This window comes from Macaca nemestrina, chromosome 14 (genome assembly GCF_043159975.1).
Source record: "Macaca nemestrina isolate mMacNem1 chromosome 14, mMacNem.hap1, whole genome shotgun sequence".
NCBI lineage: Eukaryota > Metazoa > Chordata > Mammalia > Primates > Cercopithecidae > Macaca > Macaca nemestrina.
Genome location: NC_092138.1, coordinates 14523756 through 14546869, shown reverse-complemented (window position 1 = coordinate 14546869; position 23114 = coordinate 14523756). Strand labels below are relative to the sequence as shown.

At 41.6% G+C, this 23114-nt stretch overlaps 1 protein-coding gene across 2 annotated transcripts in view; it reads right to left on the bottom strand.

Moving 5' to 3' along the window:
* LOC105498745 (FERM domain containing 3) overlaps positions 1-7565 on the bottom strand; it is a 294366-nt gene extending 286801 nt beyond the window's left edge. For both annotated transcript variants that reach the window (XM_011771041.2, XM_011771039.2), the window contains exon 1: positions 6960-7565. In XM_011771041.2, the coding sequence (XP_011769343.2) occupies positions 6960-7106 (147 nt within the window). In that variant the 5' untranslated portion in view covers positions 7107-7565. The remainder of the gene's footprint in view (positions 1-6959) is intronic.
* Positions 7566-23114: the final 15549 nt, after the last annotated feature.

Sequence of the window (23114 nt, the reverse complement as noted above, 5' to 3'; positions counted from 1 at the left end):
ACAAATGGCAAGAAGAGGCAAAGGAACCCCAGAGAAACAGAGCCACAGTCCTTGAATTAAACACGTAATTCAAGACTTCTGAATATATGAGTCAGTAAACATCCTTAATGTTAAAGCCAGTTTGAATTAGAATTTGTTACATGTAGTTGAAAGAATTCTAGCGGATACACCGCTCAAACAATGTGCAGCTAATAGTATTGTATGCTCCCTGAAGTCAATACGCTTTGCCTTTGCTTTGAAAATATCAAGAGATAAGATCTTAGCAGACCATTGGAATAACATTACATTTTTTTTAGGATATGCTTAATATAAAGAACTGGCCCATATAATCTAGGTCTAAAAACGTCAGAGCTGTGCCACAGTATTTAACAAACTGCCTCTCTCCTCTATTCCTTTTGTGTCTGATTTTCAGTAGACTCTGAATGGCATTCCAGAAGAGCTTGGTAGAGAAAAGTGTTGAATTGTCCTTACTAGCAGAAAATTGTGGCTGCCAGCTGGACCTAGCTTGGATTTCACCAGCAGGATCATCATGGGGCCTGATATTTAGCACAGATATAGGTTTGCACATGATAATGTCATTCCCATTTCAACAGATAAGAAGCTATCCTTTTTTTCAACTAAATTGATTAGAATAGTATTCTGTATTTGGGTGATATTTTAACATTTACAACATGCTTTTACATAAACCATCTCAACAACCCAATGGAGATTGGCAATTGAGGAATTATTACTCTCATTTCTCAGATGAAGAACAGGAGGCCCAGTGACTTGCTTAAGGTCCTGCACCATCAGAAAGGGATGGAGTTTAGGCTTAAAGTCATTTGATTCTAAGTCAAAGCCTTCCCACCACTTAGGATTACCTCTAATATAGTTTCACAAAGCACTAAGATAACAGTCACTATTTTTTCAGCTCTCACTATGTGCCAGGTACTAAGCTAAGCACTTGACATATAATGCTTATTTAATCCTTACAAAAAGTCCATGAGGGCTATGTTATTATTATTTCCACTTTATAGATGAGGAAACTGAGGCCCAGTGAGGAAAAGTGACTTCCCCAAAGTCACCTGGCTAGTCAGTGGCAGAGCCAAGGTTCAAACCCAAGCAAGCAGTACTCCAGAACATATGCTCTCGACCACTTTGCCACCATGCCACTTGAACAAGCATAAAGTTTGTCTGCTGAAGAGAGCTGTGCCTGCTCTGAACAAGATGCCTTTTAGCTGCCCAGAACCCACCAGTTCCACAAGAGCAGAAATGATATTTAACAACACACTACAAAAGACTCTCTCATAATTTTTCTTGTTCTGGAATTTGATGATACAAAGATTGCCTAAAAAAAGCCAGGGCTGAGATAACATCTTACTAAACTCTCATGAGAGGTTTATTGTAACAGTAATTGCAACCCAATTTGACGTATTCTGAAAGACACTCCTGCTTGATTAGCCGACAGCTGTTCCTCCCCACCACACACATGTGCATGCACACACACACACATAATTCCATTCCTTCCATAATGGCAAAGCCAATTCCCATTATAGAGAGGAAAGATGCCAGATGCATATATTCCTAGACACTTTTGCAGCTAGGGCATGGGCATATGATCCAATCCAGGCCAATAGAATTTGATGGGAAGACTGATGGGGACTCTGGGAAAGTGTTCCTCTGTGATAAAAAGGAAATGCATGAGGAAACACCTCTTCTTGGACAGTGGATGTGGCAGTGACTGACTGACATCTAAAATTACTGCAGCCACCTCATAATCATGGAGACTATAGAGACACAGTTAATGCACTGAAGATGCCAGAGTGAAAAGACGGGAGGCAGCAACTAAGTCCAGGCAGAGCTTTGGAACAGCCCTGAAGTTGCCCTCCCTCTGGACTTTTTGCCAGCTAAGATACTAAGTGTCCTTATTATTTAGGCCACTTTAACTTGGCTACTCTTTTACTTGCAGCCAAAAGCAGCCTAATCATCCAGTCCCAAGAGGCAGTGCTCCAAAGATGAAAGAGCTCTGGATTTTGAGTCAAATGACCTGGGTCCTGACCAACTTAATTGCTTGGTTACCCAAACTGCTAAACTCTCTGAATCTCATTTTCCATATCTAGCAATACAATATTGAGATAATACTCAGTAACACAATAACATCCATAGAATGGAGATAATTGATAGTTATGAAATTCATATGAGACAATATGAACACTACCACTTTGTCAATAGCAATGCTTCGTTCAAATGTAATTTATCTAGTCCATAATAAAACCACAGATTTTTTAAACTGCAGCATCCATCTAACCAAATTCTTTTGTTTTACAAAAGAAAAGAAAATTGACTCCAAATGTCAAATGACTCACTCAAGATCACACAGCTGGTTGGTAACATAACTAAACCACACATCTGATTCCCGATCCAACGCTGGCATGCTACCTTCATGTTGACAGGTAATGAGCTAGATTAAATATTGGGAAGGTTAGCACTCATCCATTCCACTGGTGTTTAATGTGCACATAATATACTATATAGAATAGCAGGCACTATTCTAAGTATTAGGGACTCCGCGGTGAACATCAAAATGTTCCTACTCTTGTGAATTTAACAGTCTAGAAAGGAAATTATTCAATCTACATCGGTATTTATTGTGTTCCTACTGCATGCAAAGCACTATGCTAGGATTTCTAGTCAAATACAAATACAAATTTTCAGCCAATTCCAACTATGTCAGCCACATTTACCAGGCTTTGCCAAAGTATTAATATATGAGTCAGTAAACATCCTTAATGTCTATGTAAAAAGTCTATGTAACCTCAAAAAGTCAGTATTAAAAATGCCAAGTTCATTAGCAAGAGCTGTGAATGACAATGCCAGTATCTAAAAAAAAAAAAAAAAAAAAAAAGAGGTGGATAGAAAATGGCTAGGACTCCACTCTAATTGAAGTAGCAAGGTTGAGTGAAGAGTTAGAGCCAAACCTTATCCTCCTACAACATCCAGACTTCAAAGGTTAGCTCAATTGGAAAAGCCCAATAAGGAGCATTCAGCAACACTTTCCCTTCCCCAGGCCTCTATCTGATATCCCAAACTCCCCTTTATGCCCTGTCTATTTGGAATTCCTCTATCTTGCATCCTACCTGAACATTCACAAGCAAATGATACGATGGGACAGCATCCCAGACCCTGCGAAAAGAGACAGAGCCAATGACTTCCACATCTCTTATTGGAAATGACCACCAGTCTGCTAAGACTGGGCCACTAGGTTATATGTTTGAAAGTTTTCATTGCCCAAATACCACCAAAATTATACGATTTGGAAAAGGAATGTTTAAAAGCTGTTATTTTGCAAAAGCTCTTTCCTATCCTCTATATGGTGGTAAATGCAAAGATCTTAGGGGGTGGAGAATACTCTGCCTTCTCCTCCTTATGGAAGGCACACTGAAGAGGAACAAAACACATGCACTTTCACCATCACACCCTGTAATCAGAGCACAAATAGGCAATTCTCCCTTAGTTTCTGGCTTGGTTCGTCTTTTGATGCATAGGCATAATTTGGGGCTACTACGGTCTGATATATAAGGACACTGTGCATCGAACCTAACAAAGCATTTACGCATATAGTTTCTTTAAAGGCAAATGCCATGTTTCCAGGGGGTGGAAATGGCCCCCAGTGATGTTTGGATGTGGAATTCCAATCAGCTCTGGGATGCCAGCCTGCCTGACAGACTCAGGACACATTAAGTTTGCAAACTGGCAAAGAGGGTCGCTCTGTCCATTCAGATCATGAATCCCAACTGGCCTCCAGTCACTGGTTTAAACCCCGCTACCTTGGATTTACCTCTATCCATGTCTGGAAATTTCACTGAAACTTCAGCTATTTTAACTATGGGGTAATATGTCAAAGACATGCATAAGCTTTGGATCCAGACAATTCTGGATTTGAATTCCAGCCGCTCATTCTCTTTTTAGAGATATGGCCTTGAACAAGTCACTTAAGTTATTAGCTGTTCAGTTTTCTTATCCAAAAGAAGGGAATAATACCTACTCAAAGGTTGGTGGTAGAGAGCAGACATAAATGAGTGGAAAAGGCTGGCACATGAGAGATGCTCAAGAAATGGCACCTAGAGCTATTCACATGGTCTCAAGCAATAGGCCTAAAGGTTTCTATCATCCGTTGCATCTACCACATGCAGCCACCCTCCAGCACCTTACTAGAGAAAACTGTTTGAGTGACTCTTTTTTCTTTCAATCTGGAATGCTCACCTACTAGAGAACACAGTCTAATGAACTCCCAAGGATGTGTGGCTTGAGTTTCCCCCACTTATTTTTGGGCTCCATAGGCAGCACTCCTGGAGTGAAGAGGAGTGAACAACTAACACATGTCCAAGAGCTCCTGCTCCTCCTACAGAGCCTCTAGATCAAGCTCATCCAACCCGTGGCCCAGAACAGCTTTGGATGCAGCCCAGCACAAATTCATAAATTTTCTTAAAACATTATGAGACTATTTGTGATTTTTTTTTTAAGCTCATCAGCTATCAGTAGTGGTAGTGTATTTTATGTGTGGCCCAAGACAATTCTTCTTCTTCCAATGTGGCCCAGGGAAGCCAGAAAATTGGACACCCCTGCTCTAGAGCCAGGCAGGCACCAAGGATGAGAGCTCCTAACTCAGATAGGCAGATGTGGGCTATGGAGAGAGGGTGACGTTCTGTGGACAGTATATACAATCCTTTAACTGTGTAGTTCTATAGGAGGAAGGAAGGAAGCAAACACAGATGGATTCACCCAGAACAAGCGCCAGTGATTCCAAATGGCTTTGTTTCACATTGTTTTTTAATCCTTTTGTTCTCACTCTAAGCAAATGGGAAGTCTTTGTAACCTGATACCTGGAAGGGCAATTTCAATTCCTGGTCTGGAGTACTCTAGGAAAGTATGAAGTCCAAAGTTATCCAAATAAAATATTTTAATTCATTTTAATTGGTTAAATAATAATCCTCATTTGGGGGCAGAAAGGGCAGAGAAAGATGAATCACAAAAATAAACATCTAATTTTTTGAAAAATCAGTACCCAAGCCAACATTTTGAAACATAACATTTTAACCTCTTTGGCACTAGTTGGGTCATAAGCACTAGAGTTTTTCAAACTGTTGTTAGACTGGCTACAATTCATTGTTTCTCAAAACATGAGACAACAAATACATGTCCTTTGGGGAATATTTATTATTCTAAGGAAGACTTCATCCTGAGGGAGGGGAAAAATGTCAACACCAAGTGGGACAGGGCAGAAGAGGGCTGAGAGACAGAGGAGACCTCAACAGCCTCTCTCCCTGATGGCACCTCCATCATCTACACATTCATTATGGGTTAAAGGACCTGTACACCTACTTTAGGACTTCAAGCAAAGTGCACAGACCACACTCTCTGGATCACAAGACTATTAGTACATGCCAGATGCTTCTGTGCAACCCTTGTGGCAGTAGAAACACTGCCTATCCTGCTAATCCTTTTATTATTAAGTTTAGCAGTGCTGCTTGGTCAGAATGAAATTCAAGATCCTCCAGAAAAGTCAGTGGGAGCCTACTTTCCTGGGAGATCATGGGGCATCACATTCCTACCTTGACTTTTGTCCAGCTGTCAGGTTACAAATTAATTGCAACTGCCCCCAACAGGTCACACACTCCCACTAACAAAAATTAAATAAAAATAAAACAGGGAAAGTCCTTTCATTCCTTCATGGTTTGCACAGCCTAGAGGCTGATTCCTACTCTGGGAGATGCTGCCCCACTCACCTCCCACTGACATGAGTGGTGTGCCCTGTATTTAAATGTATTAAAAAAAAAAAAAAAAAAAAAAAAAAGCAGCTCAGTTCCAGAGCCTCAAGACTCGACTAGGGTAGGTGAGAAAGGAAATCCCAGAGATAAATAGTTAAATAGATTTAAAATTCGGAAGTTAATTGTGCTGAGCCCTGACACAACCTTTCCTGATTGTGTGCGCACCGAGTGGGGCATCTTTGGGTTCCTGGAAGAGGGGCTCTCACCCGCCTACATATTCACCCACCGCAAATACGCACACGCACACGCACGCACACCTTTGCAGCTCACACTAGCTCTCCTGACAGCCCAGAGGCATTTACTACCCGAGCACAGGGCTGCCAGCAAAGCTGCCTTCACCCAAACAACTAGCCTTCTCCTCCAACTTGGGTGACAGTGAATGTCCACCAAGATTCCACGGGGCGCTTTTTCCCAGGACCCAGGTTCCTGCAGGGCTCCCCACTTGCTGGCCTCACAATCCTTTCTTTTCCTTTCTCTGAAACACTCAGACTTCACACATTCCTTTCGAGGTAGCTCCAGTCCGACGCATCGCGCGCGCTCCATCCCTCAAGGCTGGCGCCCAGGGCAGCCCGGCCTCTCTCACTCTGGGGAAACTTCGCCACCGCCCCACGCGGAGAACTGAAGACCACCGGCGGAGGGTAAGGGGGACCCACACGGAGCGGAAAGCAGGTTCCGGGACTGAGGGCGTCTCCAGAGCCTGGGCGCGGGAGAGAGAAATGAGTGAACCTGGCGGATGCATGCCTTCTCCACGTGGAGGAAAGGAGGAAATACCAGTGGGCGACATGCAGGTGCCCCTCTCAGCCCTCAGAGCTCCCATCTCCTGGCGGAGTAGGGCCCAGAGGGGCCAGAGTCCCTCCGCAGGCAGCTGCCCCGCGCCCCTAGTCTGGGCGCAGAGAGACGCGCGCGCAGGGTGCACGCGAGGGGAAGGGGACTGGGCGCGGATAACGCGTGCCTGGAGCTTGCAGGGGATCATGCCCCCCACGCCAGGATAAGGCCCCCAAGCCTCAGAGGGCTGAGGAATCGAAATCTGGCTTTCTAGCAGTCCCCCAATCCCCTCCGGGAGTGGGTTCCTTGTCCTGGCATGCCCACCGCAAAGGCCCCCCGCCCTGCTCCCGGCGTGTGCCCCGCGCCCTCGCCCAGTTCCACGCACACCTGGATGTGGCAAGATATCTCCGAGTCGTCCAGCAGCCGGATGGTGCATTTCATCTCCTGGCTGAGCGATTTGATGCTGGAGCTCCGAAAGTGGATCATTTTCATGGTCCTCCTGCCTCTCGGCACACAGTGGCAGGAGGCGAACATGCACCGCGGCCGTGGGGAGCGAACGCGAGGCTCAGGGCCGGCGCGGTGCTCGCCTGCGCGGACACACACTCGCGCACGCACTGTCCGGGACACCTGGGCGCGGCTCAGCCCCGGGACAGCGGCAGCGTCGGGCGCCTGCGGCCACACATGCCCAGCGGCCGGGGCGCGGCGGGCGGGTCCCTCCCTCCTGTTCGCTCGCCTCCGCCTCGCCCCCTCCTTTCCCCGCCTCCTTCTGTCGCGCGCGCTCGTGCGCCTCCCTCTGCCCAGGCTCGCTTGCCGAGGATGCCCAGAGCCTGAGACCCTCCGCGGGCGCGCGACGCACTCACTCCCACGCGCACCGAGCAGCTGAAGGAGGAGGCGGAGGGATGGCTGGCGCGGCTGGCCCGGGTGCCCTGGTGGTGGCCTGCTCAGTCGCAGCCGCCGCTGCGTCAAGCTGGGCCCGACTGTCTTCCTCAGCCTCGCCGCCTCCTCCCTCCCCTGGCCGCTGTCGCTCGGGCTCCCGGTAGTGCTCGTCCCGGCCCCGGCTCCCGCACGCGCCCGACAGCGCCCTGCTCTGCTCAGCTCCAGGGACCTGGCGCGGGTAGGGGACAGAGAGCGATCCTGACCCACACCGCCAGGGGGATTCCGCCTCGGGAAAGGATTGTGGGGCCCAGGGCGAGTGAGAGAGAGAGAGAGTGACAGCCCTGACAGGGCTACACCAGGAATACCGCTAATAGTAAAAATCTCATGGATATTGTTTAAGCTATTGCTTTATTTAATGCCAGCTAGGACTCAGTCTCTTTCTCTAAAAAATTCGGAGCCTTCCATGTGCAAATCCTCCTTTAAATCTCCCAACATCTTAGTGTGATATTTGGTAGCATACCTTTGACCCGAGCAAGAGGGGTGGGTTCCTATTCTACTCCCCTACTTGAGAGACCTCCTCCAGCTCCCGGTTGCTCAGGAATTAAGAGGTCTAATGCAAAGCAGATATGCCCCGTCCTGTTTTAGTCCAGTCTCTGGGTACTGAGGACTCTGGAATTCCCCACCCGCCTCCAGGGTGTTGAAGGTAGAAGGTATCCTGCCTCTTTGTTGTCCCCCAAGGTGGCTCAAGCCACCGTGTCATGTACCCTAGGCCCTAGAGTGGCCAGAGGCAGCTGTTGAGTCAGGGGTATGGAGCTTGAATGTGAGCGCTGGAATGTCTAGAAGTTGGGAGAGATGGAAGTCCTCTTACCCTGCTGCTCTTGCCTGAGCAGAACAGGTCGTTAGGAAGGAACATTTGTTAGAAGAAGGACGTATTACCCAGCTGTCAGCTTTTTCAAGGTTTGTGCCTGCATGGAGCCCCCTCATCCAAAGGTATGCCCTGTCCTGGGGATGGAGGAAGAGTGGCACAGAAATTGTACCTGCCCTGGACCGTCTGGTGGGCCATATATTCTCTAGGACACCTAATGTTGGCCGAGACTTGGTGGAGTCCACAATGCATTTGGACTTCTCTCTGCCTGCTCCTGCCTCCTCTCCCTGTTGATCACTAATAAATACCATACAGGACAAACTCAGTCTCAGTATCTGCTCCTGGAAATTCCAAATTGCAGCAATTTGTCAATATAGGAGGATACAGAATGTTTTATGTAGCACTCAATAGCTGACTATTGCTTATGAATATTTAGATGATAGTATGGGGCATTCTCATGGATGCTCTTGAGCTGGGCCCTTCAAGTGTTAGGGAAAAGCCTAATGGAGAGGTCAGTATTGAGGGTATGGGAAGATGTGGGTTTCATTCTTGGCCCAGCTACTGGCTAATCCTGGGGATCTTTAAAAAAGCCTCTCCATTTCTTTTCTCATTTCAAAGGAGAGAACACCTGTCCATCCCACAGGTGGCTGGGAAGCTGGGATGAGACCAGGTCAGTGGAGGCCATCTTACGGCTGTAATCTGTAAATCCCCATGTGCACATATGAGGTGGCAGGGACGGGACCTGTCTCAAGGTGAAAACTGGATCATCTCTGCTAGCCAAAAGAGCAGATAGCCCAGAGATCAAAGAAAAGTCACAAACCAACACAGTCCATGCTTTTCTTTTAAGACCACACACACACACTTGTCCACCCTATTATAGTGACCATTAGGCTCCAAAGAGTCATATCAATACCCAAAAACTGTTATCCCAAATTTCAAGGACGCAAAATAAGACCAACAAGGACAGTAGGAAAAAAGACAGAATAAAAATCACCCAATGTGGGACTGTAAGAAACAGAATTTTGAAGAAATGAGAAGAACCTGAGACTGGTTGTCTGGCCTGATTAGGAATAAAGGCTGAGATTCAGCTAGTATGAAAATACAGGCTGTGGAAGCACTTGGCATGACAGCTAGGTAAATTACCAGGTATGGTCACCTGGATTGAACCACCCACTGCAAACAAGGCTTTGGGAAACCAAGTGGCCATTGTCAATAATAATAATAGTAATATGAAGATTAGGAAGAACTCAAAGAATGAACTCAAGGGATGAGTTTAAAACTGGACCACTTAAAGAAAAGCAGTGATGCACTGAGTCCTAAATTCTCAGCTTACAACTTTTAAATAGCTGCATTTTAACAAACAACCAAGCTCAAAGAATATTTGGTTAATTGAGCCACAAGGCCAAAACTGAAAAACCAAATTCACAATTTCATCTACAAACTGCCAAATTACAAAGTCAACTGAATTATCAGCCTCACAAGATTTTATAATTATCAGCAGGAAAGAGTGGGAATCTGGGAATAAGAATAGGACTATAAAAGAAAACTTGAATGATTCCTAGTCACTCAAGCCCCCAAACTCCCTTGGCAGGAGAAGCACGCCCTCTTCCTTATGTAACAAGGCTGTTCCTGTTTTGTTTGAAGATCCTCTTCGGAACTCACTTAAGGCAGTTACCTTGGAAAGGGAAGCCGATCTCCTCCCACCCCTCTCCCACCACCTCTGACTTCTCTCAGTCTTAATACTTGAACCAGATTCAGTCACACCCAAGGAGACCAACTATGAAGTCAACCCCAAGAAGGGAAAGAATTGCAAGATTCTGCTAATTTAAATTGAAGAGTATATGTGTGAATAAACTGAATTTGTCCATTTGAATTCACTTCCCAATGACTCTGGTTTCCATGTACCATCTAAATGGACTAACTGACTTCTGGACTCAGCTAAATGAAGATGAGAAAAAGGAAATTCCCTGGTACATGTACAGGAAAAGATCCAAAATATCAAGGAGATGGAAATATTGCAGTGTATTTCCACATGTGGCCAGCTTACCTCTCTTTAACTGTGTCCCCTGAGGGGGCCTCCACCAAGATTTTCAAAGAATCATTGGTGAAGGAAGCACTGCCATCTTTGACAAGCACCAAAGTGGCTGTTCTTTGTGGCCAGAGATGGTTGTGAAAGACACTGCAGTCAAAAGGAGCTCCCTGACTTAAATGGGAAGGATGAGAGCCTGGGCTGGCAAAAGACAAACAGTGGTGCATGACTTAACCCTCAGTGCCAGGGAAGCTCTGGTACAATCATAAGCAGTGGTACCCAAGTAGACTTCAGAGTAGTGTGACTCATGGGGATTTTGCTGGTGGTCAATCATCCAACTAGGACTCAATTTGATCTGTAGGGCAAACAAGATTTCTAGGCCTGGTAAACAAAAGCCAGGCTAAAATCCCCCTACAAATATTCCCAAATCTGAACCTGTCCCCCAAAGACAGAGACATTTTTTAATTTTTTATTTTTTTATTTTTTTTTTTACAGATTGGGTCTCACTATGTTGCTCAGGCTGGTCTCAAACTTCTGGCCCTAATCAGTCCCCCTGCTTGAGCCTCCCAAGTAGCTGGGATGACAGGCAACAAACAGAGGACATTTGAGTATAGGAAAGGTAACTCCACTTGAGGCATTGGAATATCAGCCATAGCAGTGGCTACAAGTCCAGTTCTTACTAAAGAAGTGGCAATGGGAGATTAATTAGTGTCTCATGATCAGTGATAGTAACTGATATTCTTTACCAAAAAATATTCCTAACCAATAGGTTATAACACTTTGGTGAGCCACAAATAGATAACAGGTGGTCTGGCCACAAAAGATTGATGGTTGTAAATATTGCATCTTGATTATTTTCATTTTTAAGCACTTTTATAGCCATTAAAATTGATAATTTAAAAAGAAATATTTAGGTATAAATCTAACAAAATATGCACAAGATCTATATGAGGAAAACTACAAGACTGGTGAAAGAAATCAAAGAACTAAATAAATGGAGAGATATTCCATGTTCATGGATAGGAAGACTCAACACTGTGAAGATGTCAGGTCCTCCCAAATTGATCTATAGGTTAAGTGCAACCCAAGTCAAAACGTGAGCTAGTTATTTTGTGGATATCAGCAAACTTTTTTAAAGCTTATATGGAAAGGCAAAAACCCAGAGTAGCTAACACAATACTGAAGAAAAACAAAGTCAGATGACTGATATTACCTGACTTTAAGACTTAATATAAAACCAAAGTGATCAAGGCAGTATGGTACTGGCAAAAGAATAAACAAATTGATCAGTGGAACAAAATAGGGGGACCAGAAAGAAACCCACACAAATATAGTCAATTGATATTTGACAAAGAAGCAAAGTCAATCCAATGGAGAAAGGATAATCTTTTTGACAAATGGTGCTGGAGAAACTAGACATTCACATGCAAAAAAATGAGTGTAGACACAGATCACACACTGTTCACAGATTTTAAGCCAAAATAAACCGTTGACTTACATGTAAACTATAAAACTTCTGGAAGATCACATGCAAAAAAATGAGTGTAGACACAGATCACACACTGTTCACAGATTTTAAGCCAAAATAAACCGTTGACTTACATGTAAACTATAAAACTTCTGGAAGATAACATGAAGGAAAATCTAGGAAATCTTTAGTTTGGTGATAAAAATCACCAAACATCAACACATCAAAGCATAAGTTGGACTCAATTAAAATGTAAAATTTTTAGGGCTGTTTCAAGATGACTGACTGGAGACATTGATCACCTGGTCTCTCCAAAAAAGAAGAACCAAAGTTAGAGGTGAATAATCATAACTCAAAAGATTAAGAGATGAGTGTCAAGGCCTATTGGAAAATTCATAGGCAGAAGCTAGGGCACAGAAAAAAGGAGGCAAGAGTATGGCAGAAATTGAATCCTGAAGGACTTGGGGTCCCATGGAAAGGGTAAGTGGGGATGTTTTGGGTTCCCCTCACCCCTGTGACAGATTGCTGGTTTCCAAACTGTTGAAGAGCTCCTCTGCCCTCACAAGCTCATGCATTGGTATGGGCAGCAATTTGGGGATTTCTTGAGAGCACTGCAATGGACTGTCAGCAACCCCCAAATTTGAGCTATGGTAGTGGGCACCACACTGGGTGTGCACCCACTGTGGGACTCTATCCTGCCCAGGGAATCTCAGTTCTTGTGTCTCCACAACACCAAATCCCCTGCAGACATTCCTCAGCACCCACTGAGATTGTGGCATTCACATGGGGCCAGCTGGACCCAGGAGAGCTGAGAGTCTGACCCTCAGGGCATGCTATTCCAAGGACAAGGCAGAGTGCAGCATGCCAAAGGAACACCTGTTAAGATAAAATAAACCATAGAGTGTGCTCTCCTATTCCTGAGAGCTCCTCACTTCTGTGCTGAAAGTGACTGCACTCCTTTCAACAGCTACATGGGCACTGTGCTTGGCTCTGTGGGTGAAGAGTGTGGTTCTGCCATAGCAGCCAGGTGGCCGCAGTGCTTGGGCCTAGTAATGGAGAGGAAGCCTCCTACTCCCCCCCATAGCTGCTGCTGCCAGGGTTTGGTTTAAGTGTACCTGTGGACAGCCATTCCAGGGCTATTAAGGATAATTGCATCCTTACTGGCAATGTCCCCACTGGGCCCTAGCTTGTACAAAAGACAGGGCCCCTCCGCCTCTATACACACAGTGGCAGTATTCCTGTAGCAAGAACAGGTGAGCCATAAAGATGTCTATTTTGGGCTGAGGGAAGAGGCCCCACACCAAAGCCATTTCATCAGAGAGACACAGGAAAGGCATTGTCCATGTCTCTCAGCTACATTGTGGCCTAAAGATAGAAGTGTCTGTCTGAACTGAGTCATGAGCCCTGGGATGGGGCATGATAGGGAAGAAGACTGTGTTTCTACCTGCCCAGGACATGGAGTTGGTGCAGCCCCCTGACCCCCTGAGGATACCTTTGTGCATTTCACCAGAAGCTACCTTAAGCACCCCATCAGGGCTTGTGCTTGTGCTTGTGCTTGTGCTTGTGCTTGGCATTGGGTTATCCAAGAACAAGCTTGGCAGTCCAGCTTGACTCAGCTTTGTCCACTCCCCAACCCAGGGCTGAGCAGGAAACTCAGAGAACGGTGTATTCCAGATAATTGCCTGTGACAACACAGAGCTTCTCCCAGTTGAAAAAAAAAGATCAAGTATATACCCATCTGCTTCTGCCCCAGAAGCTCTTACCTTCAAGTGCCACCTACTGGTCTGGAAGTCAAACTGCACAACCTAATCCAAATTTGGCTGACTCAGTGTACAGCACTACGGACCGAGATAAGTTTCTGAAGACCTCTATCTCCCTGTCTGTACAGGAGACTGAGAGCCTACTCACATGCCCAGTACAACACTACCACAACCAGCATTTGAGAAAACCACCAAACGAAGGTTATCTATAACCAAGGAATTCATACAGAGCCTTGGCCCCCTGAAAGCACCAAGAAGCAAAGCCAAACAATCCTATTCAACATACATTACAGTCATCCTCAAAGAAGAAATAAAAAGTCCTATCCAAACAAAAGTAAATTCAAAAATAAGAAGTGACACCTCAGAATAAGAAAGGACCAACACAACAATTCCAGCAGCATGAAAAAAGAGTGTGTTATGTTAACCTCAAAGGATCACACTAGATATCTAACAATGGATCCTAACCAAAATGAAAATTCTAAAATGCCAGATAAAGAATTAAAAATATAGATTGTAAGGAAGCTCAATGAGATCCAAGAGAAAGTTGAAAAACAACACAAGGAAATCAGAAAACAATTCAAGATATGAATGAAAAATTTACTAAGGAAAAAGATTTAAAAAATAAAAGAACATCTGGAAATGAAACATTCATTGAAGCAATTACAAAATACAGTTGAAAGCTTTAACAATAGATTAGACCAAGAGGAAGAAAGAATTTCAGAGCTCGATGACAGGTCTTTGGAAGTAACCCAATCTGACAAAAATACAGAGAAAATAATTTTTTAATGAGAAATATGGTATTATATAAACCATCCAAACCTGTAAGTCATGGGTATCCCTGAGGGAGAAGAAAAAACATTTGAAAGTTTGGAAAACCTATTTGAGGGAATAATTGAGGAAAACTTTACTTGTCTTGCTAGAGATTTACACATCCAGATACAAGAAGCTCAGAGGACTCCTAGAAGATATATTGCAAGACAAATATCACCAAGGTGTAGAGTCACCAGACTATCCAAAGTCAACACGAAGAAAATCCTAAAAGCAGCAAGAGAAAAGTGTCTAATCACCTGTAAAGGAAATCACATAACACTAACAGCAGACTTCTCATCAGAAACCTTACCAGCCAGAAGAGATAAGGGCCCTATTTTCAGTCTTCCAAAAAAAAAAAAAAGGCCAGGCATGGTGGTTCACACCTGTAATCCCAGCATTTTGGGATGCCGAAGTCGGTGGATCATTTAAGGTCAGGAGTTTGAGACCAGCCTGGCCAACATTGTGAAATGCCGTCTCTACCAAAAATACAAAACTCAGCCAGGCATGGTGGTGAGCCCCTATAATCCCAGTTACTCAGAAGGCTGAGGCACAAAAGTCACTTGAACCCAGGAGGCAGAGGTTGCAGTGAGCCAAGATTGCACCACTGCACTCCACCCTGGGCGACAGAGCAAGACTCTGTCTCAAAGTAAAAACAAACAACAACAACAAAAAAAACTGTCAGTCAACAACTTTATATCCTGCGAAATTAAGCTTCATAAATGAAGGAGAAATAAAGTATTTCCCAGACAAGCAAACACTAAGGGAATTTGACACCACTAGACTGGCCCTATAAGAAATGTCAAAGAAGTTCTAAACATAGAGACAAAATGTCTTCATCATAAAAACACATAAAAAGTATAAAACTCACAAGTGGCATAAAACAATTACACAATTGAGACTACAAAGCAACTAGGTAACAATTACCATTATGACAGGAACAAAGCTTCGCATATCAATATTAACCTTGAATGTAAATAAAATAAATGCTCCACTCCTGGCCAATATGGTGAAACCCCATCTCTACTAAAAATACAAAAATTAGCTGAGTGTGGTGGTGTGTGCCTGTAGCCCAGCTACTAGGGAGACTGAGGCATGAAAATCACTTGAACCCAGGAGGCAGAGGTTGCACTGAGCTGAGATTGTGCCACTGCACTATAGCCTGGCGATAGAGCGAAACTCTGTCTCAAAAAAAAAAAAAAAAAAAAAAAAAAAGCGTATAGATTAGTGAAACCGATTTTTTAAAAAAAGATCCAAAAATATGTTACTCACAAGAAACCCATCTAACTGGTAAATACATTTAAAGACTCAAGGTAAAGGCATGGAAAAAGACATTCCATGCAAATGGAAATCAAAAGCAGCTGGAATAGCTATACTTATACTAGATAAAACACACTTTAAATCAACAACAATAAAACAAGTTCATTATTATATAATCAATACTTTAAGACAACTTTAAATCAATATTTTACGACACTTTAAATCAACAGTTAAAAAAGACAACGAAGGTCATTATTACTATGCAATCATTATATAGTTATATATAATGACTATATAATTATTATTATATAATGACCTTCTTTGTCATTATATAACCAAAAAAGGTCATTATGATTATATAATATTATATATAATTATTATATAATCATTATCTAATTACCTTCTTTGTCTTTTTTTACTGTTGTTGATTTAAAGTGCCTGAAAGTATTGATTTAAAGTTGTGTTTTTTACTGTTTGTCCCTATCATTATAAAATAAAGTGATCAATTTATCAAGAAGATATAACAATTCTAAATATATATGCCCCCAACAATGGAATTCTCAGATTCATAAAAACAAATATTACTAGACCCAAGAAAAGAATTATACAGCAATGCAATAATAGTGAGAGACTTCAACAGTCCACTGACATCACTAGACAGATTATTGAGGCAGGAAATCAACAAAGAAACTCTAGACTTAAATCAGACTCTAGACTAAATGAGCCTAACAGACATTTATACAACATTCTACTCAACAACTGCAAAACATATGTTTTTTTCTCATCTGCACGTGAATGATTCTTCAAAATAGACCAACTTTAAGCCACAAAACAAGTCACAATAAATTTTTAAAAATCAAAATTATATCACTTCTCAGCCTTTTGGCTGAGATCAAGTATAAAAATCAAAATTATATCAAATATCTTCTCAGACCACAGTGGAATAAAACTAGAAATCAATACCAAAGAAAATATGCTGATGGCAAATAAGTATATGAAACAATACTCAACATCATATCTCATTACAGAATTACAAATTAAAATAACAATGAGATACTGCTACACACCAGTTAGATGGATAAGATGCAAAACTGACACTGATAATACCAAATGCTGGTGAGAACATGGAGCAGAGGAACACTCATTCATCATTGGTGGAAATGTGAAATGCTATAGCCACTTTGAAAGACGGTTTGGTAGTTTCTTACGAAACTAAACATAAACTTAGCATATAATGTAGCACCTGTGCAACTAGGTATATATGCAAATGAGCTGAAAACATTTTTGTCCATACAAAAACCTGCACTCAGATATTTATAGCAGCTTTATTCATAATTGCCAAAAATTGGAAGCAACTAATATGTCCTTTAATAGGTGAATGGATACATGAACTGTGGTACTGCCATACAATGGAATAGTGCTAAATGATTAAAAGAAATGAGCTGTCAAGTCATGAAGAGACATGGAAGAACACTAACTGCATATCGCTAAGTTAAAGAAGCCAATATGAAAAGGCTACAGAATGTATTATTCCAACCGTATAGCATGCTAGGAAAGGCAAAGCTACACAAAGAGCAGTAAAAGGATTAGTAATTACCATGAGTTCAGGAGAGGGGGTGAGATGAATAGGTGGAGTACATTTTCAAAATGGTGAAACTATTATTCTGTATAATACTCCAGTGGTGAATACCTAACATTATGCATTTGTCAAAACCCATAGAACTGTGCAACATACATAGCGAACCCTAATATAAACTGTGGATTTCTGTTAATAATAATGTGTCAATATTTTTTCATCCATTGTAACAAGCATACCACACTAATGCAAGGTGTTAAAATAGGGGAAACTGAGGAAAGCAGGTAGGATATCTGGAAACTCTTTGTACATCCTGCACAATTTTTCTGTACACCTAAAAATGCTCTTAAAAATAGTCTATTGTCTGGTCTGAGTACAGTAATATGTACAACTAATTGATCACAATCTGCTACAAATTTCTTTTTTTGTTTTAGGCTTGAGGGTACATGTGGAAGTTTATTACATAGATAATCATGTGTCATGAGGGTTTGTTGTACATATTACTACATAACCCAAGTACTAAACCCAGTACCCAATAGTTGTATTTTCTGCTCTTCTCCCTCCTCCCAACCTGCCCCCTCAAGAAGATCCCAGTGTCTTTTGTTCCCCTCTTTGTGTTCATAAGTTTTTATCATTTAGCTCCCACTTGTAAGTGAGACCATGTGGTATTTGGTTTTCTGTTCCTGCATTAGTTTGCAAGAGGCGATAGCCTCCAACTCCATCCATATTCCTGTAAAATACATGATCCTGTTCTTTATTATGACTGTATAATATTCCATGGTGTATATGTTCCACATTTTCTTTATCCAGTTTGTCATTGATGGGCATTTAGGTTGATTCCATGTCTTTCTTATTGTGAACAGTGCTGCACTGAACATTCACGTACATGTGTCTTTATGGCAGAATGCTTTATATTCCTCTGGGTATACACCCAGTAATGGGATTGCTGGGTTGAATGGGAGCTTTTAACTCTTTGAGGAATCACCATACTGCTTCTCACAATGGTTAAACTAATTTATACTCCCACCAACAGTGTATAAGAGTTTCCTTTTCTTTGCAACCTTGCCAGCATCTGCTATTTTTTGACTTTTTAATAATAGCCATATTGTCTGGTGTGAAATGGTATCTCATTGTGCTTTTGATTTGCATTTCTCAACTAATCAGTGATATTGAGCTTTTTTTTTCATATGCTTGTTGGCCACATGTATGTCTTCTTTCAAGAAGTGTCTGTTCATGTCTTTTGCCCACTTTTTAATAGGGTTGTTTGTTTTTCTCTTGTAAATTTGTTTAAGTTCCTTGTAGATGCTGGATATTAGACCTTTGTCAGATGCATAGTTTGCAAATATTTTCTCCCATTCTGTAGGTTGTCTGTTTATTCTGTTGATAGTTTCTTTTGCTGTGCAGAAGCTCTAAAGTTTAATTAGGTCTCATTTGTCAATTTTTGCCTTTGTTGCAATTGCTTTGGGCATCTTCATCATAAAATCTTTGCCCATTCCTATGTCCAGGATAGTATTGCCTAGGTTGCCTTCCAGGGATTCTAGAGTTTGGGGTTTTGCATTTAAGTCTTTATTTTATCTTGAGTTGACTTTTAGATATGATATAAGGAAGGGGTCCAGCTTCAATCTTCTGCATATGGCTAGCCAGTTATCCCAGAACCATGTACTGAATAGGAAGTCTTTTCCCCATTGCTTGTTTTTGTCAGCTTTGTCAAAGATCAGATGGTCTTAGATGTGTGGCCTTATTTCTGGGCTCTCTATTCTATTCCATTGGTCTATGTACCTGTTTTTGTACCTGTACCATGCTGTTTGGGTCACTGTAAACTTGTAGTATACTTTGAAGTCAGGTAACATGATTCCCCCAGCTTTGTTCTTTTTGCTTAGGATTGCTTGGCTATTTGGGCTCTTTTTTGGCTCCATAAAAATTTTTAAGTAATTTTTCTAGTTCTGTGAAGAATGTCATTGGTAATTTGATAGGAATAGCATTAAATCTGTAAATTGCTTTGGGCAGAATAGCCATTTTAATGATGTTGATTCTTCCTATCCATAAGCATGAGATGTTTTTCCATTTGTTTGCATCTCCTCTGATTACTTTGAGCAGTGCTTTGTAATTCTCATTGTAGAGATCTTTCATCTCCCTAGTTAGCTGTATTCCTAGGTTATGTGTGTGTGTGTGTGTGTGAATTGTGAATGTGATTGCCTTTCTGACTTGGCTCTCAGTTTGGTTGTTAGTGGTGTATAGGAATGCTAGTGATTTTTGTACATTGATTTTGTATCCTGGAATTTTGCTGAAGTTGTTTGTCAGCTGAAGGAGCTTTCGGGACAAGACTATGGGGTTTTCTAGATATAGAATCATATCGTCTGCAAAAGGAGATAGTTTGACTTCCTCTCTTCCTATTTGTATGCCCTTTATTTCTTTCTCTTGCCTGATTGCTCTGGCTAGAACTTCCAATACTATGTTGAATAGAAGTGGTGAGAAAGGGCACCCTTCTCTTGTGCTGGTTTTCAAGGGGAATGCTTCCAGCTTTTGCCCATTCAGTATAATTTTGGTTGAGGGTTTGTCATAGATGGCTCTATTACTTTGGGGTATGTTCTTTTAATACCTAGTTTATTGAGAGTTTTTAATATGAAGCGATGTTGAATTTTATCAAAAGCCTTTTCTGCATCTATTAAGATAATCATATGGTTTTTATTTTAGTTCTGTTTATGTGATGAATCACATTTATTGATTTTTATATGTTAAGCCAATCTTGCATGCTGGGGATGAAGACTACTTGATCATGGTGGATTAGCTTTTTGATGCGCAGCTGATTTGGTTTGCAAGTATTTTCTTGAGGATTTTTGTATCAACGTTCACCAAGGATAATGGCCTGAAGTTTTCATTTTGTTGTGTCTCTGCCAGGTTTTGATATCAAGATGACACTGGCCTCACAGAATGAGTTGGGGAGAAGTCCCTCCTCCTCAATTTTTTGGAATAGTTTCTAGAGGAATGGTACCACCTCTTCTTTGTACATCTGGTAGAATTCAGCTGTGAATCCATCAGGTCCCAGGCTTTTTTTGGTTGATAGGCTATTTATTACTGATTCCATTTTTGGAGCTTGTTATTGGTCTATTCAGGGAATCAGTTTCTTCCTGGCTCAATTTTGGGAAGGTGTATGTGTCCAGGAATTTACCCTTCTTTTCTATGTTTTCTAATTTGTATGCATAGAGGTGTTCACAGTAGTTTCTGAGGGTTGTTTTTATTTCTGTGGGGTGAGTAGTAACAGTCCCTTTGTTCTTTCTAATTGTGTTTATTTGGATCTTCTCTCTTTTCTTCTTAATTATTCTAGCAAGTGGCCTATTTCATTGATTTAAAAAAAAAAAAACTCTTGGATTCATTGATCTTTTGAATGGTTTTTCATGTCTCAATTTCCTTCAGTTAAGCTCTGATTTTTGTTATTTCTTGTCTTCTGCTAGCTTTGAAGTTGATTTGTTATTGCTTCTTTAATTCTTTCAGTTGTGAGGTTAGGTTGTTAATTTGAGATCTTTCTAACTTTTTGATTTTGGACATTTAGTGCTATGAAGTTTACTGTTAACACTGCCTTAGGTGTGTCCCACAGATTCTGGTATGTTGTATCTTTGTTCTCATTATTTTCAAAGAACTTCTTGATTTCTGGCCTTAATTTCATTATTTATCCAAAAGTCATTCAGGGGTTTGTTGTTTAATTTCCATGTAATTGTATGGTTTTGAGAAATTTTCACTGTGTTGATCTTTATTTTTATTGCACTGTGGTCTGACAGTGTGTTTGGTATGATTTTGGTTCTTTTACAGTTGTTGAGGATTGTTTTATGTCCCATTATGTGGTCAGTTTAAGAGTATGTGTCATGTGGGAATGTGAAGAATATATATTCTGTTGTTTGGGGGTGGACTTCTATAAAGGTCTATTAGATCCATTTGGTCCAATGTTCAGTTTAGGTCCTGAATATCTTTGTTACTTTTCTGCCTCAATGATCTATCTAATACTGTCAGTGGAGTGTTGAAGTCTCCCACTATTGTTGTGCGGGAGTCTATGTATCTTTGTAGGTCTCTGCAAACTTGCTTTAGGAATCTGGGTGCTCCTGTGTTGGGTACATATATATCATATATATTTAGGATAGTTAGGTTTTCTTGTTGTATTGAATCTTTTGCCATTATGTAATGCCTTTCTTTGCCTTTTTTATCTTTATTAGTTTGAAAACTATTTTTCTGAAATTAGGATTACAACTTCTGCTTTTTTTCTGTTTTCCATTTGCTTGGTAGATTTTCCTCCATCCCTTTATTTTGAGCCTATTAGTGTCATTTTGTGTGAGATGGGTCTCTTGAAGACAGCACTGGATCTTGTTTTGTTTTGTTTTTCTTTTTCTTTATTCAGCTTGCCACTCTAGTTTTAAGTGGGACAGTTAGCCCATTTACATTCAAGGTTAGCATTGATATGTGTGGATTTGATCCTGTCATTATGCTGTTAGCTGGCTGTCATGGTGGCTTGTTTGTGTGACTGCTTTACAGTTACACTGGTCTATATGTTTTTGTATTAGCTAGTAGCAGTTTTTCCTTTATATACTTAGTGCTCCTTTCAAGATCTCTTATAAGGCAGATCTGGTGATAATGAATTCCTCAACATTTGCTTATCTGAAAAGGATCTTATTTTTCCTTCACATAGGAAGCTTAGTTTGGCTGAATATGAAATTCTTAGTTGAAGATATTTTTCTTTAAGAATGTTGAATATAGGTCCCCAATCTCTTCTAGCTTGTAGGGTTTCAGCTGAAAGGTCAGTTGTTAACCTCATGGGGTTCCCTTTGTAAGTGACCTACACTTTCTGTCTAGCTGCCTTTAACATTCTTTCATGTCAACCTTGGAAAATCTGATGATTATTTGTCTTGGGGATGATCTTCTTGTGCAGAAGGTGCCCTTTCAGGGATGCCTATGATTCATAAATTTGGCCTCTTTACATAATTCCATACTTCTTGGAGGTTTTGTTCATTCCTCTCTTTCTCCCCTTTATTTGTGTCTGACTGTCTTATTTCAGAGAACCAGTCTTCAACTTCTGAGATTCTTTCCCTAGCTTGATTTATTCTGCTGCTAATACTTGTGATGGCATTATGAAATTCTTGTATTGTGTTATTCAGGTCTGTCAGACCCATTAGGATTTCTTTATACCAGCTATTTTGTCCTTCAGCTCCTGTATCACTTTATTGTGATTTCTGTTTTCCTTGGATTGGGTTTTGTCATCCTCCTGAATCTCAGTGATATTTGTTCCTATCCATATTCTGAATTTTATCTCTGTCATTCCAGCCAGTTCAGCCTGGTCAAGAACTCCTGTTGGAGAACTGGTGTGGTCATCTGGAGGACATATGACATTCTGGCCATTTGAGTTACTGGAGTTCTTGCATTGGTTCTTTCTCATCTCTGCATGTGGGTGTTCCTTTAATTGCAGTGTAGATTAAGTATGGTCAATAGACTTCTTTTCTGGATGTTTTCACTGGGCCAAGGTTTTATGTAGTGGCTTTATTTGAAGCTGACTTCTTATCTCTAGTTTCATAGAGGGGTATATTTGTGAGGTATTTTTGGTGTTGAAGCTTCGGGGTGTGATCCAGCAAATAACACTTAGGCTCATTGGTCAGTTTGTAGAGTCTTGCTTAATTGTGTGGCTCCCCTATGTTTCCTCACAGTTGCAACTGTGCTCCCTCTCAGTGCTCTGAAAGTGTGGGTTCCTGTCCCCCTTGAGTGCTGGCTGTAGTTCACAACTTAGCACTCGTGGGCTGCTCACTGCAGCTCTGGGTGATCTCAGTGTTTATGTTCCTTCCCCAGCTAAGAGGCAGCAGAGGAAGAGATCTTAATAGTGGTTGTGGCCAAGGGTCATTTGCTTGACTCCTGGGGGCTCCACCC